The sequence below is a fragment of the Euleptes europaea genome, chromosome 8 (genome assembly GCF_029931775.1).
Source record: "Euleptes europaea isolate rEulEur1 chromosome 8, rEulEur1.hap1, whole genome shotgun sequence".
Taxonomy (NCBI): domain Eukaryota; kingdom Metazoa; phylum Chordata; class Lepidosauria; order Squamata; family Sphaerodactylidae; genus Euleptes; species Euleptes europaea.
Window position 1 is genome coordinate 116,707 of NC_079319.1, and position 16,836 is coordinate 133,542.

General features: G+C 54.9%; 1 protein-coding gene across 1 annotated transcript in view; it reads right to left on the reverse strand.

Annotated features, from left to right (window-relative positions):
• The window catches only part of FAM83H (family with sequence similarity 83 member H), a 30,446-nt gene that overhangs the window by 13,084 nt on the left and 526 nt on the right, over nt 1-16,836 (reverse strand). The window contains exon 2 of the mRNA XM_056854016.1: nt 2,392-2,861. Coding sequence (XP_056709994.1) covers nt 2,392-2,847 — 456 coding nt within the window. The 5' untranslated portion in view covers nt 2,848-2,861. The remainder of the gene's footprint in view (nt 1-2,391; nt 2,862-16,836) is intronic.

A 16,836-nucleotide genomic window follows, 5' to 3' on the forward strand; every position in this document is an offset into this window, starting at 1 on the left:
AGAATCTGGAGCGGGCTAAACGCAAGTACAAGGAACATGCGGACAAACACCGTTCCCCGGGGTGGGAGTTTAAGGTGGGGGATCAAGTCTACTTGTCCACCAAGAACCTCCAGACCCTACGACCATATAAAAAACTCAGTGACAAGTATGTGGGTCCCTATCCCATCACCAGGGTAATCAACGAAGTGACTGTAGAGCTAGGGCTTCCCAAAGCCCTCAGGGGAATTCATCCAGTGTGTCCTGCGCCCAGCCCGTTCCCGGGCGGCGCGGACTCGGGCCCCACCCCGCCACTCGCCGGGAGGCCGGGGGAGCCGCGAGAAGGCGCGGGCTCGGCCCCCACCCCGCCGCTCGCCAGGAGGCCGGGGGAGCCGCGAGAAGGCGCGGGCTCGGCCCCCACCCCGCCGCTCGCCGGGAGGCCGGGGGAGCCGCGAGCAGGCGCGAGCTCGGCCCCCACCCCGCCGCTCGTCGGGAGGCCAGGGGAACCGCGAGATGGCGCGGGCTCGGCCCCCACCCCACCCCTCGCCGGGAGGCCAGGGGAGCCGAGGGACAGCGCGGACTCGGTCCCACCCTGGCGCCCTCCACAGTCCCGGACCAGCTTACCTGGGGCCCAAGAGGGACGGGAGACTTCTGTGGCCCGGCAGAACGGGGGCAGGCCAGAGAGGGGGGGGTGGAGAGCGAGGGAGGGGGAGGAAGAAGCCTGGAGGAGAGGCCGGGCGGGAAGACTTCAGGGGCCTTAAGACCCAAGAGCCGGCTCGACAGGCTGGCTCTTCAAACGGCCCCCCTCTTTCCCCTGCAGGCCGAGGACTGCTCGGAGGGCCCGACGGGAGCCTGGGTGAGGCAAGCCGCCCGACCTTCGGCGAGTCCCAGGGCCTTAGCGGATCGCCACGGGGTCAAGCAGCGGGAGCCGCGCCGGGCGTTCCAATGAACCGCGGCAGGGCCAGAAGAGGGCGGGGGGGGGGAGTTACCAGGAGGACTCCTCCAACAGGCGGATCCCGGAAGGAGAGAAAAAGCCCAGCCTATATGGTCTCGGGAGGGCGGGGCTAAGAGGGGAGGACGGGCTTAAAAAGGGGTTGTGGCGTGGAGGCCGAGGAGGATGGCTGGCTAGGATGGGCTAGGAAGCTGTAGCCCACAATCCTGGCAGACTCAAACGGGGAGACAAGCTCAGATTCCCCGGCTGAGTGGTCTGAGGCCGAGGAAACACCACAACCTCGAGTAGACTCTCAAGCCCCCCCCCCCTTGGCTCCGCGCTTCCGAGCCCGGGGCGTGACACAGTGTTTCATATCAGTCTCCTCAAACGCTATGTAGCGGCTCCCCAATTCCATCCAGCACCTAAACCCGAAGTGCCAACTGTAGTGGGGGGAGAGGTACATCTAGAAGTCTCTAAAATCTTGGATTCCAAAATAAGAAAAGGGAAGTTGTTTTATCTGGTACGTTGGAAGCATCTGGGGCCAGCACATGATGAATGGGTTGCAGCTCCGCATGTAGCAGCGCCCCGTCTGGTACAACAGTTTCATGACGCTTACCCTCAAAAACCTCAACCTGTCTCGGAACCGGGAGGGGGGTCTTAAGGGGGGCAGAATGTCAGGAGTCAGGAGTCGTGCGGTCCAGGCAGGCTCTTGACATGAGTTAGGCCCGGTTCTGTTCAATGTCAGGAGTCGTGCGGTCCAGGCAGGCTCTTGACATGAGTTAGGCCCGTTTCTGTTCAAGAGCATCTTTCGGTTTTGTTTCCCTGAGCTGTTCAAACTATCCCCGCTCCCTGCCTTCCCCACCCTGCTCTGACCATGAGTCACAAGCAGGCAATGTCAGTATTATGGCTTGCTCACTCCCTGCTTCCCACCAGGCACTATTATCTCCCAATTCCCAGGCCTGCTTGATCTTGCACCTGGGATTGCTTTGTGCTTAAAGTTATGCTTTGTAGACTGGATGGTCATTAGCAGCTTTGAACCTGTGGATTGCTTATGCTGTACCTGCGGCTCCTGAATAAACGTTTACCTGCTTTAGACCTGCCTGTCTGAGCGAGTGACTTTTTGGGATTGCCGAGGTTGGCTGGAGAACCTCACAACATGTACCTCAGAAGATGTGGGGAGAGGGGGAGACAGGGTCTTTGTTTTGGTGGATGGTGTCAAAAACCAAAGAGCTGCCCTGTGCTCAGGAAGAGGGCTTTGGCCCCAGGCAATTCTAATTCCTCCCAAAAACAACAGGAGGGGGAGACATTTGGTCTCAGCTAGACAGAAACGCAGACTTTTCCCTGACCACCTCCAAGGGCTGGAAGTAGGACAATCACAGAGCCTCCCAGGGCTCAGAGGGGGAAACCTGTTCAGAGTAGCCACGGTCCAAAATGGCTGGATCCTGCCTACCAACATCCCGTGTCTGTACCTAGTAGTGACTCACCTGCTGTGCTGCGCGGATCATCCTGCGAGCCTCCTCCTTGACGCTGGGATTGTCTGGGGGTGGGGGTTGCACCAGGGTTGTCACCTCAGTCCCCCTGAAACCAAAGACCATTGGCCAGCCCAGATCCAGCTCTGGGACGGCAAGGTCAGAGTTCATAGGCCAGTAAGTCCCAGAAGAGCCATCTACGTCCGTGTCCCCTGGGCCAGAGTCTGTGCTGCCACCACTCTCCTGGTTGGCATATTGCGGCTTCTGCAGGTGCCGGGTGATATGTTCCACCTCTGAGGCACAGAGGAAGTCCGGGGCTCCTTCCTCAGTCAGGAACTGATGGTAGCTCTCCTCACCTTCCTCGGCCAGTTTGTCCAGTGCCAGGCGGTAGTATTCCTTGTAGTGAGGAGGAAGGTAGTTGGGGTCCAGGGGGTTGTCCCCCTGGGAGGAACTCTGTGACCGGCGAGCCATGATGGCAGAGGACACTGCAGAAGCAAGAGGAAAACCACATGAACCATGGAGGCCAAGAGACACATCACCGGTGTCCCCTCCACTCCCCTGGGTCAGTGCACCAATGCTTGGGAAACTGAGCCACTCTCTCAGCCGGCAGGGATTCCTATGCACACTCTCCACACAGGCCAGGGTTAGGGCCAAAGTCTTATCTCACTTAGGGCACACATTACTTATTTGGTAACAGGTGGTCATAATTATCCACACACACCCCCGCCCACCTGCCCGCCTCACAAAACCTATCTCCACCCACAAGGAAAGGATGAGGGAAGGGTGCTCTCCCGGTGCTCTCAGAAGGATCCTCTCTGGCATATTCCTTTGGATAACGGCCTGCCTGAACTGGTCCTCCACAAACAGCTGTCCGGAAGAGGGACCCCGTTGTCGCAGTAGCAATGATTTCATCCCCGGTCCAGGGAGACACCTGTTAGCTATGTCATCCTTTGCTTGCAGTTTTAGTTCTTAGCTGATGTAATGGGGGAAAGTTTTTGGGAAAGTTTTAAAATGTTATTTTGATGAGATAGTTTCTGGTCTTCTATCTAGCTATTTCAGATATGTATTTATCATGTGATAAAGTGAACAGATGTGTTTATGCTGACTTGCTTATTATGATAGCCAACCAGGTATTCAGCAATAGTCACATGATTGTGATAAGTGACTTCAGAGATTGATCAGATAGATAAGTTTACTCTATAACTATGCATGAATCTGAGGACCAAATCAGATTTCCTTGGACTGAAGCTCAGAGATTGAAGCATCCTTGCTTGGTAAGGTATTAGGATCCTTCTGGCTTATTTGATATTCCTTAAGAGCTATGAATAAGAGACTGAATTCTGATTTATTCTAAAAGACAACTAGTTTTAATATGAATTAAAATAATGTTAGGAGAATTGATTGTACTTGCCTGCTTAATTACATTCCGTATAAGTTCAATAATATTAGTACTCTATTTTATACTGTCTTGTTTATTAAAAATAACCTTTCCTTTTATTAATAAAAGTTAGAAAGATTCACACAGGTGTCAATTCATTTGCTGGTTACCTGAATAGAGAACCAAGGACCTATGTCCTGAGAAAAATATTGTATTATCAAAAAGGTTGGATGAGGTGTAAGCCTTTTCTAATTTGATAAAACGGGGAGAATTGTGATACTGTGAATAGCAGCCAAGAGCAAAGCCTTGAGTTATTTTCAGTTCACAGCTCTCTGAAGTTGCGAGCAAAAACCTTGATTGCTACACCGTGTTCTCTCTACAGATCTTTCTTGGAAAACCCACATGGACTGCAAATTCACTCCAGCAGCACTCCTGTGGCATTTGTGGAAACAACATGCAGTGTGCAAAGGTCATGGAAGAACTTTAGCAGAACAGCCCAGAGTCCACGTGCAGCCAAGAGAAACAGGCGGGGATCCCAACCACATTACATGTTTTTTTCCTTGACATCGAGATGTGTGCTCCCCCCCCACACACACACAGGGCACCTCAGGGGCGCAGTTGCGATAACAGAGGCATGGCACTGGCAAGGGCAGTACCCATCTACTGGATTGACATGGAGACCAGCCATGGAGACCAACAGGAACCGAACTCCCGCTGCACTCAGCGCTATGGGTCCAGAGACTTCGTGCAGACATCACGCTCCTTCAGTGTTACTACTCTGAAGATGCCTGCCACAGTTGCTGGCGAAACGTCAGGAAAGAAAATTCCAAGACCACGGTTACACAGCCCGGATAACCTACAAGAACCAATGAACTCTGACCGTGAAAGCCTTCGACAATACATGATACTTACTTTGCACAGAAAGCTTCTAACAACTCTGGGGAATTTGTATACAGAGTATACAAATTTCCCCTCCTTGGAGGGAGGGGAATCCGCACGAACAAAGCAGGGGCAGATGGGCCCTGCCACTTAGTGGGACAGTCCCTGGTGGGCTGCTGCCCGTCCCAGAGGGCCAGCAGCAGCCAAGAGCAAGGTCAAGCCACGGGGGCCCTGCTGTGTCACAGTCTCCTTGCCTTGGGCCTGGATGCTGCGACGAAAGCCGTGGGCAGGCATCCATCTGCACCAGCCCACCGCCTCGGCCATCCCAGCTTCTGCTTGGGTCCAAGCCGAGCAGACTCCAGAGGCCCACTTGGCTCAGTCGCTCCAGGGCTCTTTGACCACTGCTGTAGGGAAAGGGTTTGTATCCGGTGCCGGGGGCAGAATCCACCAGGCTTTCCCTGCGACTTGGGAGCCTGCAAAAGAGGTGCTCCTCTACTCGGCTGTGTCTCCCTCCTCCCCAGGGCAGCTAGGCCTGCAGCTCCTGCACCGGGCAGGGGGTTGGACTAGGTGGCCCGTACGGCTCCTTCCAACTCTGTGGTTCTATGATCCCTGGGACCGCAGACCTCATACCAAGCAAAAGCCAGTAGAGCGTGTTTTAATTATTGTAATTATGTGCTAGATACCCTTGGCAGTTTTGAAAATCTGACAAGTAAGTAAATCAATCGTTTCAGGCCCCTGCTTGTAATACAGGGATAATAAAACTGATCTACTTTACGGGGGTGTCGTAAGGGTTACTGGGATGGGGCTTTTCGCACGCTGGAGTGCTGAAGTCATGCCAGTGGTCATGCTCCTCCCTGTCCCCTTGTTTCTCAGGCAGCCCATAGATGCACAAAGCCTGGCTGGAGAGCTGCTGAGGTGGGGGAGGATTCCAGACCCACGGTGGTTCTAGCAGGACCACTTTTAAACAAGGAAAGGCTTCCCGGCTATTTTTCTAGATGTGAAATAAAACGAGGGGAAGCTGCTCCTCAGCCACCTGCCCAGGTTTGAGGGAGAGCCCCCCCCAATCAGAATCCTCATGGTTCTTGTAGGTTATCCGGGCTGTGTAACCGTGGTCTTGGAATTTTCTTTCCTGACGTTTCGCCAGCAACTGTGGCAGGCATCTTCAGAGTAGTAACACTGAAGGACAGTGTCTCTCCTTCAGTGTTACTACTCTGAAGATGCCTGCCACAGTTGCTGGCGAAACGTCAGGAAAGAAAATTCCAAGACCACGGTTACACAGCCCGGATAACCTACAAGAACCAATGAACTCTGACCGTGAAAGCCTTCGACAATATTTAGAATCCTCATGCCTTCCCCCCCCCCAGACCTGTGCTGGCCATCCTGGCCCGAGGGGGTGACTGGCTTGATCTCAAAGAACAGGAACGGCTCAGCAGAAGGGTGGGCTTAGCCAGCCTTTGGCTCCACCCTGGAGGGCACCCCTCGTGCTGTGGGTCTGCTCCTCAGAAGCAGTGGTGCTGAGGGTGTGGCTTTGGGCAGATGCCAAAGGCCACAGGGAAGCTGCCCAAAGGAGCGTGTCCTCGGCAGAGAGGAGGCAGGTGTGCCCTTCCAGCTGTCTCGGTATGCCTACCTGGTGAGGTGGCCGAGGAGGGGGAAGGGGAGCGGGGGCCGGAGGGATTCGGGCTTGGCTACCATCAGGAGCAGACCTGCGGCTGACTGGGGCTGCAGGGGTCCTAGGAAGGGCACAATTCCCAGCCTGTGGAAGGAGACCCTGGGGGGAGGGGCACTGCTCAGCACCTGGGCTTTATTTCACCCAAAGCTGGAGTTTCATGAGCCCCAAATTCCACCCATCCCCCAACTGGCAGCATCTGAGAGCCGAAGAACCCTTTGGGATGCTCCCCCATCCCTGGCCAGCAGGAAGGGATCCTCCCCTGGGTGCCAAACGGCAAAACTCTGGCAGTGCCGCTACCGCGCATCACCCATAAGAACATAAGAAACGCCCTGCTGGATCAGACCAAGGCCCATCAAGTCCAGCAGTCTGTTCACACAGTGGCCAACCAGGGGCCTCTAGGAAGCCCACAAACAAGACGAGTGCAGCAGCACCGTCCTGCCTGTGTTCCACCGCACCCAAAATAATAGGCATGCTCCTCTGATACTAGAGGGAACAGGTATGCAGCATGACTAGTATCCATTCTAACTAACAGTCATGAATACCCCTCTCCTCCATGAATATGTCCACTCCCCTCTTAAAGCCCTCCAAGCCGGCAGCCATCACCACATCCTGGGGCAGGGAGTTCCACAATTTAACTATGCGTTGTGTGAAAAAATACTTCCTTTTATCTGTTTTGAATCTCTCACCCTCCAGCTTTAGCAGATGCCCCCGCAGATGGCACCTTCTGCTGCCTGCCAGCACGGCCCACTCAGTCCCTCCCCAGCATGGGGGAGGCATGGTTGTGCCACCCAGCGCTCCCTGCAGCAGCAGCCCCATCCCTCTTCCACAGCACAAGGCACACTGGGCGATTTCCCAGGCTGGTCTAGATCCAGAAAGAATGCTGTTGGTGGTGATGGGAGGCGTGGATGACTTTCCTGAAGGATATGATTCTCTTGTGGGGAAAAGACACAATTTTCCCAGCAAGAAATGGCATCATTTGCTGCCCAGGAAATGCGATTGTAGCCTCCCCCTCCCCTAGCTAGTATGCCTGTGTCAACTGCGGTGGACTCTGGCCAAGGGTCTCAACATGCAACGCGGCCTGAGTGCTTTGGCGAACTTTTCCTCACCCTTGTCTTTGCTTTAATCCTTTCGACCTGGGCGCTCCCGTCGCTCTCCTGAGCCTTTCAGACGAGGGAGTGGGGAAAGCCAGCGGCGCCCCCACCATCACCCAGCCCTTTTATTGGGTACAGCCCAGAAAGGCCCTACAACAAATGCACTGCAAAGGGGCAACTCCCCCCCCCCGGCTTCCTTTTTCTCTCTCTCTCCAGTTGCATGTATTTTAAGCATGCAAGAAAGAATATGGCTGGACTCACTTTGTGCAGGTAAACCCTCCCTGGTCTTCTGCATCCCTTCCCATCTGAGGAAATAAGTCTCCAAGTCAAGAAGACCAGAAGGGACAGTGGTTCAGGGGCAGATTGCCCATGATGGCCTGCTCCCCCCACCTGGGCCAAGCCAGCCCAGGGGCAAGAAGAATGGTGCCCGAGGCCCACCTGGCACAGGAAAGGCAGCGCCTGAGGCCTGTGTGGCACGGAGCAGGCTGGCCCTTTCTGCCCCCTTCCCTCTTTTGCAGATACCCAGCTGAAATAGCAACTGGCTACATGACCCTGGGATCCAGTTAGGGATCTCACTGGTATGCCACCCACTTAGGTCTCCTGGAATAATGGAGGGGGAGAGGCGGCTGTCCACTGCTGGATATACTGCCCATCCAATCCAAAAATACTGGCCGTTGTATTGAGTCAGCGGCATCCAGTTGTGCATCCCTAGATCTGACCATGAGAAGAGATTCCAGTAAGATCATCAGAAACCTGCCCTGGGAAACTCTCGCCATTCCCACAGTGGCTGCAACACCCTGAGTTTAGACGAGGTAAAGTCATCCCAAAAAACCAATTGGAGGGTCTGCAGCACCATGTCCTGACAGCTCAACCTACAAAGCTTTTGGCCACCCAGGGCCCTCAGGCTATATAGATCCATGTACCTACTCAGCTTAGAATCATAGAGTTGGAAAGGACCACCGGGGTCATCTAGTCCAATCCCCTAGACAATGCAGGAAATTTGCAACTACCTCCCCAACACCCCCCAGTGATCCCTACTCCATGCCCAGAAGATGGCCAAGGGGCCCTCCTCCTCATGATCTGCCTAAGGTTATAGAATCATTACTGCTTAAAAACCTTTAGGGAAGGAGCGCTTACCACCTCCCAAGGAGGCCTGTTCCACTGAGGAACCGCTCTAACTGTTAGAAAATTCTTCCTAATGTCTAGACGGAAACTCTTTTGATTTAATTTCAACCCATTGGTTCTGGTCCGACCTTCTGGGGCAACAGAAAACAACTCGGCACCCTCCTCTATATGACAGCCCTTCAAGTGCTTGAAGATGGTTATCATATCCCCTCTCAGTCTTCTCCTCTCCAGGCTAAACATACCCAGCTCCTTCAACCTTTCCTCATAGGACTTGGTATCCAGACCCCTCACCATCTTTGTTGCCCTCCTCTGGACACATTCCAGCTTGTCTCCATCCTTCTTAAATTGTGGTACTCAAAACTGAACACAATACTCTAAGTGAGCCCTCCACTCACCAGGTGAGAACTTCTGCAGCTACACTGAGACCTTTCTGCCCTGGCTCCAGGCCTCTCGAATGAACTTCTGAAGGAGGTTGGAAGAACATCTTCAACGTTACAGTTCTGGATGTTCCCTTTTTTGGGAGGACGTTTTCCTGTCAAGTTGCAATGCCGTTTTGGTGATTTGCAGACAGGCAGAAGTATGTGGTATCTTTTCTTCTTCTTTGCTTTAACATCCTGGTATTTTAATTGAATTGTCAGCTGCCTCAACCAGATGGAGAGGTGGGGTATATTCTTTTTAAATAAATAAATGAGAAGCAATGTTCCCAGCCAAAGGAGGCTGCTGCTACGGTCCTCCTAAAGAAATTCCTCCTGGACCCCAAGGAAATGCCCCTCTATTAATTGTTCACTAAAACTTTCTTTGAGGCAAGATACTTGAGCAGGTGAGAATAGCCAGAATGACATCTTTAACTTAGATGGAAGGTTTATCAGCTTTGGTTGCCCCCCCTCCCCCGCAGTGGCCCCTACTGGAAAAGGATCACCTTGCGAACCCTTTGCCTTGTTTTGCAATGCCATCCTAAGCAGAGTTATACCCTTCTGAGTCAATGAGGTCGGGAGGTTTAGAAGGATGGAATTCTGCTTATAACTGCATTGTAAGTAATACTGAGGCTTGACCACTACATAGAGTGGTATCCGGGGATGCCTCTGAAACATCATTTGAAACTTCAAGCGGCCTGGGCTATAGCTGCCAGATTCTTATCAGCTACCTGTCTGTTATGATGAGTACAACACCTGTTCTTGAGATCTCCATGTTAAATATTAGGAAGACAAGACCACACACACTCTTCATAACCAACAGTTAATGTTACTGTTACCACAAAGCTACAGCCGAGGGAAGCCCTTAACTAGCTAGTGGGAGCCAATCAGACCTGGAAGGGAACCTACTTTTGCGAAGGTTCCCAGGGCGGCCATGTTGGTCTGCTGTAGAACAGCTAAATCCGAGTCCAGGAGCACCTGAGAGACCCAACAAGATTTTCCGGATGTAAGCTTTCGAGAGTCACTCCCTTAGTTAGATACAACCTTTGACTCTCGAAAGCTGTTCTACTTTTGCTAAGAGGCTGAATTCCAGCACTTCCTAGCATGGCTGATAGAAACAGGGTAAAATACACTAAGGGACTAGAAACACCAGCAAACAGGTTCAGCAGGTGCACATTCTGTGTCCAGCATCCGTGACCATTGCTGAGCGGAGGCTTGGATGCTTTCCCCCACGAAGAGCCGCTGGACAGCTTTGTGACGGTGCAGCCGTTGAGGTGGCCGAGTCGCCGTGCCGCAGCTGCACAAGCAGGCGAAAGAGATTCTGCCCCAGGGTCATGGATGATTGGGCCAAGTCATTCAATGATGTGGGCGCACTACGACTCCCACGAGGCTGTGCAAAAACATGCACGTGTGGAATAACCTAGATGAGGCTCTCATGAGTAAGCCATTAACAATACTGTATTTATACTCACGGGTTAACAGATTTGCTGTTTCTGTGGCCAGCTGGCTGAGCTGCCAAGTCAGGTCTGTGGGGGGGGGGGGAGGAGGAGGAGGAAAATAGGAATGCCATCAGGCTGCCCGAGAACCCACACGTGTGAAGCATGGCAAACTGCACCCGCACTACACTGATTCAATATGTGAAAAGCAAGCAGACAGACAGGCTCGACTTGCTTCCGAACAGTCCACTGAAAAACCAGCTCCCTGCTCACGTCCGGTAAACAGCATGTAAGAATGAACCAGGGGGAGTTCAACCATCCCCACTTTGAACGTCACCTACGAGGACAGAGTCAGCATTCATATTCTGAGGCTGGTCCTCAGTCAGGTCCTGGTGCAGAGAGGATCCAACGCATTTTCCAGCCACCTGTTTATTCCCCGCTCAGCAGGACTCCCGCCAGCAGCAGTGCGCGGTGTGACGCACGTTGGCAGGAGGACACCTGATCTTCCCACTCACCCTCAATTGTCCTTTGTTATTCTGGCCATCTGTTCAGCCTGGCCATTTGTTGCTAAATGGAAGGGTTGAGGATCTGAAATGATGTGAAGGGTTCGGCTGTTGTTATGAAGGGATGTGGGAAAATCCCCTAATGTGAACTAAGCCCCATCATCAAAGAGAATGCCTGGCAGTCCATGTGAAGACTCAGGGTGTCGTGGGTGGAACTATTTGGGATAGGGTCTGCCTTGGCATGGGGCAGCAGTATGAAAACACGGACGGCCCCCTCCTGCTGCACCACAGCATGTGGCAGAACGGGCGCCTGGGGGTGGGGACTCAGCTACCTGATATGGCAGGGGAGGCGTCTGAGTGCTGCAGCAGCCAAAGGGGTAGCCGGGCTGCAACAACAGAAGTATAGTGTCCAGATCACGCAAAGTGATGGTATCGCTTTACTCTGCTCTGGTTAGACCTCACTTAAGAGTATTGTGTTCAGTTTTGGGCACCACAATTTAAGAAAGATGTAGACAAGCTGGAACGTGTCCAGAGGAGGGCAACAAAGATGGTGAGGGGTCTGGAGACCAAGTCCTATGAGGAAAGGTTGTAAGAGCTGGGAATGTTTAGCCTGAAGAGGAGAAGACCGAGAGGGGATATGATAACCATCTTCAAGTACTTGAAGGGCTGTCATATAGAGGAGGGTGCTGAGTTGTTTTCTGTTGCTCCAGAAGGTCGGACCAGAACCAACGGGTTGAAATTAAATCAAAAGAGTTTCTGTCTAGACAGTAGGAAGAATTTTCTAACAGTTAGAGTGGTTCCTCAGTGGAACAGGCTTCCTCGGGAGGTGGTGGGCTCTCCTTCCCTGGAGGTTTTTAAGAAGAGGTTAGATGGCCATCTGTCAGCAATGCTGATTCTGTGACCTTAGGCAGATGATGAGAGGGAGGGCATCTTGGCCATCTTCTGGTCACTAGGGGTGTGGAGGGGGGAGGTAGTTGTGAATTTCCTGCATTGTGCAGGGGGTTGGATTGATGGCCCTGGTTGTCCCTTCCAACTCTATGATTCTATGAAAGAGAGTGACTGGCCCCACAGTGATCTTGCGAGCTTCCATGTCAAAGTGGGAATTTACACCTGGTTCTCCCAGATCCTAGTCCAACACTCTAACCACTACACGACACTGTCTGTCAGCACCACACCTTCCACAGCTTGAAAGAAGTTCCACTATAGTGCGAGGCATCTGAGAAACTGAGGGGGGGGGCTTCTCTTTCTCCCCCTCCCTGTCTGCTGAAGAGGCTGGCACAATTCTTGTAACAGGAGACACTTCCCAGGTTTGAAAAACTAGGATTTACTGCTGCAAATGCCAACAGTTCAAATTAGGTCCCAAAAACAGCGAGTTGGAACTAAAGTAGTCACGGCTTCTGGCTGGTATAGTATCGAGCACCTCAGAGCCCCTTTGGGGAAGAAAGTGGGTTATAAATACTTTGAGTAAATATGGACTTATCTGGCTGCCATAAGGCAAAACCAGCCATGGGATCTTCCACGAAGTACACATTAAAATAGCTTCTGGATAGAAGATTTTTGCAGCTGGAAGCCACGGCCGACAGATCATGGGTGGGACTCAGTGGGCGGATGGTCAGATGACACAGGAGGAGGAGCGTGCATCCACCCGTCCCCTCAGCTCTGCACCACAGGAGGCCTGGGAGGAGGGATGGCCAAGGGGCTTCTGGAGCAGCAGGAAACGCAGCAGCCACACACCACAGACCCCCCCCCTGCTCCGAGCTTTCAAGAGCAGGCGCAGAATCGCCTGGCTGAGGGTCGGCCACCTGCGTTCTCAAAACCCACTCATTCCGCAGCCGCTTTCCTGGGCCAGGCCAGCCTCAACTGGCCCCCATGCGCTGCTCCCCTCATCTCCTCCGGCCATTCCAGAATGTCAGAAGCGCCCGTCTGGATCTGACCAGCTGGCCATCTAGTCCAGCCTGCCCTCAGCAGGCAGCCAGCAGGGCAGAGAGACCAAGGTCCTTCTCCTCCGGCTGCCTGCAGCGCTGGCATTCGGCACGTTGCTCTACCTGCACGCAGCAGAGGCTCCCTTTCATCACCACAATGGCCATCTCCTCCACAAATCTGTCTCCCTCCGTCCCCGCCACCTCTACGGCCACTGGCAATTTAACTGAGTGAAAAGTACAGTAAAAGCTGGGGTTTGGGGCCTTTACAGGGAATGGCACTGCCAGTTAATCAAATGTGAGCTAGATGCCCATACTTCCTGCTCTGCCTCACCCCCTACCTGGCAGAAACCACAGCAACCAAACCCCACATGCCCTCTGGAGCACACCTCGGCAACATTAACCCACCGACCCACCCCCACCGCTTGGCGGAACGCTGATGCCTCTCACTGAGCCACCCGACGCAGCAGGTAGGCGAGCAAGGGAGCCCTCCAAAAGAGAGCCAGCATGGTGTCGTGGTGAAGAGCGGTGGTTTGGAGCGGTGGACTCTGATCTGGAGAACCGGGCTTGATTCCCCACTCCTCCTCCACCCGAGCGGCGAAGGCTAATCGGGTGAGCTGGATTTGTTTCCCCACTCCTGCACAGGAAGCCAGCTGGGTGATCTTGGGCTAGTCACAGCTCCCTCAGTCCCACCCCCCTCACAGGGTGTCTGTTGTGGGGAGGGGAAGGGAAGGTGATTGTAAGCCGGTTTGAGACTCCCTTATGTGGCAGAGGTCGGCATATAAAAACCAACTCTTCTTCAAAAACGGCACCCACTGGCAGCACCAGCTGCTGGGAGGCACGCAGCAGGTGGCAGGAGCTGGCCCAGAATGCCGCCACCACAGCAGCCCATCTCCTGAGCAGCTGGCAGAGTCATGAAAACACCTCTGACCCTCCCTTTTGGCACAAAGGGCCAAAGCCGCTTACCAAAAACATTTAGCTTCTTCAAATCTCAGTGCAACTGAGTGAGAGCTCGGTGGCCTGGGCAGCAGCAGCAGCAGCCGCTGGCCCCAAAAGACACAGCCCCAGCCCCAAAGCCCTGCGAAGCAGGAAGCCCCTCTGCAGCTCCCCCAAAGCCCCCTGGGGGGGCTCCGGCTGGGCCGCGTGGGGGGGAGGGCACTCCATAATCTCAGCGCCTCCCATAGCCCAGCCCACCCAAGGAGCTCAGGCCAGCATTCCCACTGCTTCCCTCCTTCGCTCTCACCACCACCTGTCACTCCTCATCCCCACTCCAAAGACAGCGCTGACCTGGTCAGAGTAAAACCACAGCACAGCAACCACGAGGTTCCCAACCTCGGTGCGCGCGCGTCCTGCCTGCCACCGGAGTCCCCGGGTGAAGCGCTTGACGGCAGCACCATCCAAGCCGCACCCCTGCGTCCCTCTGGCCCCCACCTCCCGCTCCTACGCTGTCACCACCTGCCCACAACGCTTGGAGAGCCGTCACTGATGCCCTGGCTCTCTGCAGCCACTGCCTGGGAATGACCCCAGCAAGCAGAGTCCTAGAGGGGCTCAGCACAGGAAAGCCAAAGCCAGGGGCTCCCTGAGGGATGGGCTGCCCAGCCTGACCCTCAAAAGCTTTAGCGAGGGAGACGCCACCCCTTTCCCCCCCCCCACACACGGTCCTGGTGCTCTGGATGAGAGCTCGAACCGTGTGGAAATCCCCACTCGCGTTCAGCGGAAATCTCCCCTCCTGGAACTTCAGCCCTTTGGATCGTGTCCCACCCTGCGTCTTGGCTCTCCTTCCCAGCCAGTTCGGCACAAAGCGCTTGACCTGTACTCTCTCTGTTGCCACCTGCTTCCGGCTGAAGCACTTCCTGACGGGCTGCTGCTGTTTCTCCACTTTTTCTAGCTTGGCAAGTCGAGCCTCCCCTGCACGAGATCCAGCGAAGGATCACATTCTAGTTCCGTCAGCGCTTTCATCACTGCAGGGGTGGCGACGACGCGGTGCAGGCCCTTCCTTCTGGTTTGCACATGTGCTTCATGGGGGGGGGGGCAAGGTGAGGTGCCGTTCCCAGGGCAACAGAGCGGCCCCGCCTTCTCTACACGCCAGGCTGCATTTTAAACAGTCCTGTTCCCTCCCCGTCCCTCCAAAAAAAGAAGCAAACCTGGGCGGGCTTCCCAGGAATCCTATGGAAGCAGATAAGGGAGAGGTGGACTCGGCTCCGTGCTTCTCTCTGGCTTCTACTCCCACGCAAACACCCCCCTCCACCCCACCCAAGACTCCAGGCCCCTCCAGCTATGGGGTGCCCCTTCCCCCTGCCCCTTGGGTGGCCGTTCAATGATCTTGCAGCTGCCACAACCACCAGACATCCTGTCGGAACCCCCCACCCCTATTCCCAGCTACTCGGAGGGTCCCTGGTCCCCAGAGACTCAGCAGTGGGGTTTGTGCAAGAGTGGCTGCCTGGCAGTCCACCAACCCCCCTTTGCCCCTCCAGCCAGGAACTTGGAACTGCCCCTTCTTGGCCAGCACATTGAAGAGAGAGCGGGAAGACTCTGACCCCTGGCGAAGGACAAGGAGCGCTCTGCCTCTCAGAAGCTCCTGGTACCCTAGAAGCCTGGTGGGTCTCCAAGGCGTGACTCTTTCGCCCTTGCAGTGTCCCCATTGGTCCCCCTTCTTCTTGTATTGTGGGGCCAGACCCCCAATAGGGGACCCTGGGGGAAGCCTTGCCTGTGCCAGGCACAGAGAGGGGCTGGGACTCCTCCGGCGCTCCCCACCCACCCCCTTGTCCCTCAGAGCCACTGCTCTCCCCACCCCCCGGCACTCACGCCAGCACCAACCGGGCAACCTTTCTGGGTCAGGCCACCAAGTCCAACCTGGCTCAAATCCAGCTGGGGCCCAAATTCTTGCCCTTGCCCCTGTGGGCCTTCTCACTTGAAGATGAAGGAGCCCAGCGTCCTCAGGCTGTGAGCGCCTCAGCAGCCACCTCAAGGGTAGGACTGGCTTGCCCTGCAGAGGTGCCAGTGAGGAGCGTGCCCGTGCCCCCCCCCCCCTGCGCAGCACCCCACAGCCCTCTCTGGCAGGCCCAGCTTCCCAGGCAGGGTCCCGAGGCAGCACGTGTGGATGCACGCTCACGCAGACACCGCCCCCCCCCCACTTCTGCAGACGGCCCCTGAAACTGGGCCACGCTCCTCTCGGTCTCACCAAGCTGCAACCAGCCAGGGGCCATCTCTGAAAACGTGGCTAGTCTTCCACAGCAGTCCACAGCCAAGGCGAGCCAGGCAGCAGCCCGTCTTTCGTAGCAACACCGAGCCCGTTATCCCCCCCCCCCCCAGCCACCCCACTCTGGCACGCACAGGGTAGGGAAAAGCGGCTCCCGCTTCGGTACGTTCCGGATCTTCATACCTCAGCCGCATTATGAGGGCAGAAAGGCCAGGGAGCCACGGCTGGGGGAATAAAACACCTTCGCATCTGTAACGCTCGGAAACGTTTGTGTCATTCAGGCCAATGCTAAAGAATTCAACAAGTGATGGCAGATATGGGCTTATAAATCCTATTCCTTCCACATTCGAATAAGGTATCAGTGACAACCCCCACACAGATGCGCCCGCGGCTGGCTGGTCAGTCGACAGTTTCTGACTGAGGCTCTTTCCCAAAGCCTCACAAAGGGCCGTTGGTGGCTGAAGAGAGAAAATGGTTAGGACGGTCCCACATCTGCAAGAGCGCTTTTGTGTAAGAGCATCAAATCTCACCCTTTTGCCAGCCATCTCTGGATCAATGGAGGCCCCTTAAATCTCCACCGAGCTGCTGAGATGAGGAAAATCCCTCCACGCGGCTCAGGCCAATTCAAACGTCCCACACAGCTCAGTAAGACCACAGAGGATCTCTTGGGAGTCTTTATCCTGTGGGATCCCTTCCAGTAAAAACCTTCGGCCTTTAAGGCAACCCCCCCTTTGGGCCTTCTCCCTCTCCCACCCCCAGCCACGTCCCCTCCTCCTTCACAAACCACCCCAGGGCCGCTGGGGAAGCAGGGCGTTCATCCCTTCCAAGCGGGCCCAGAACACTCCCAA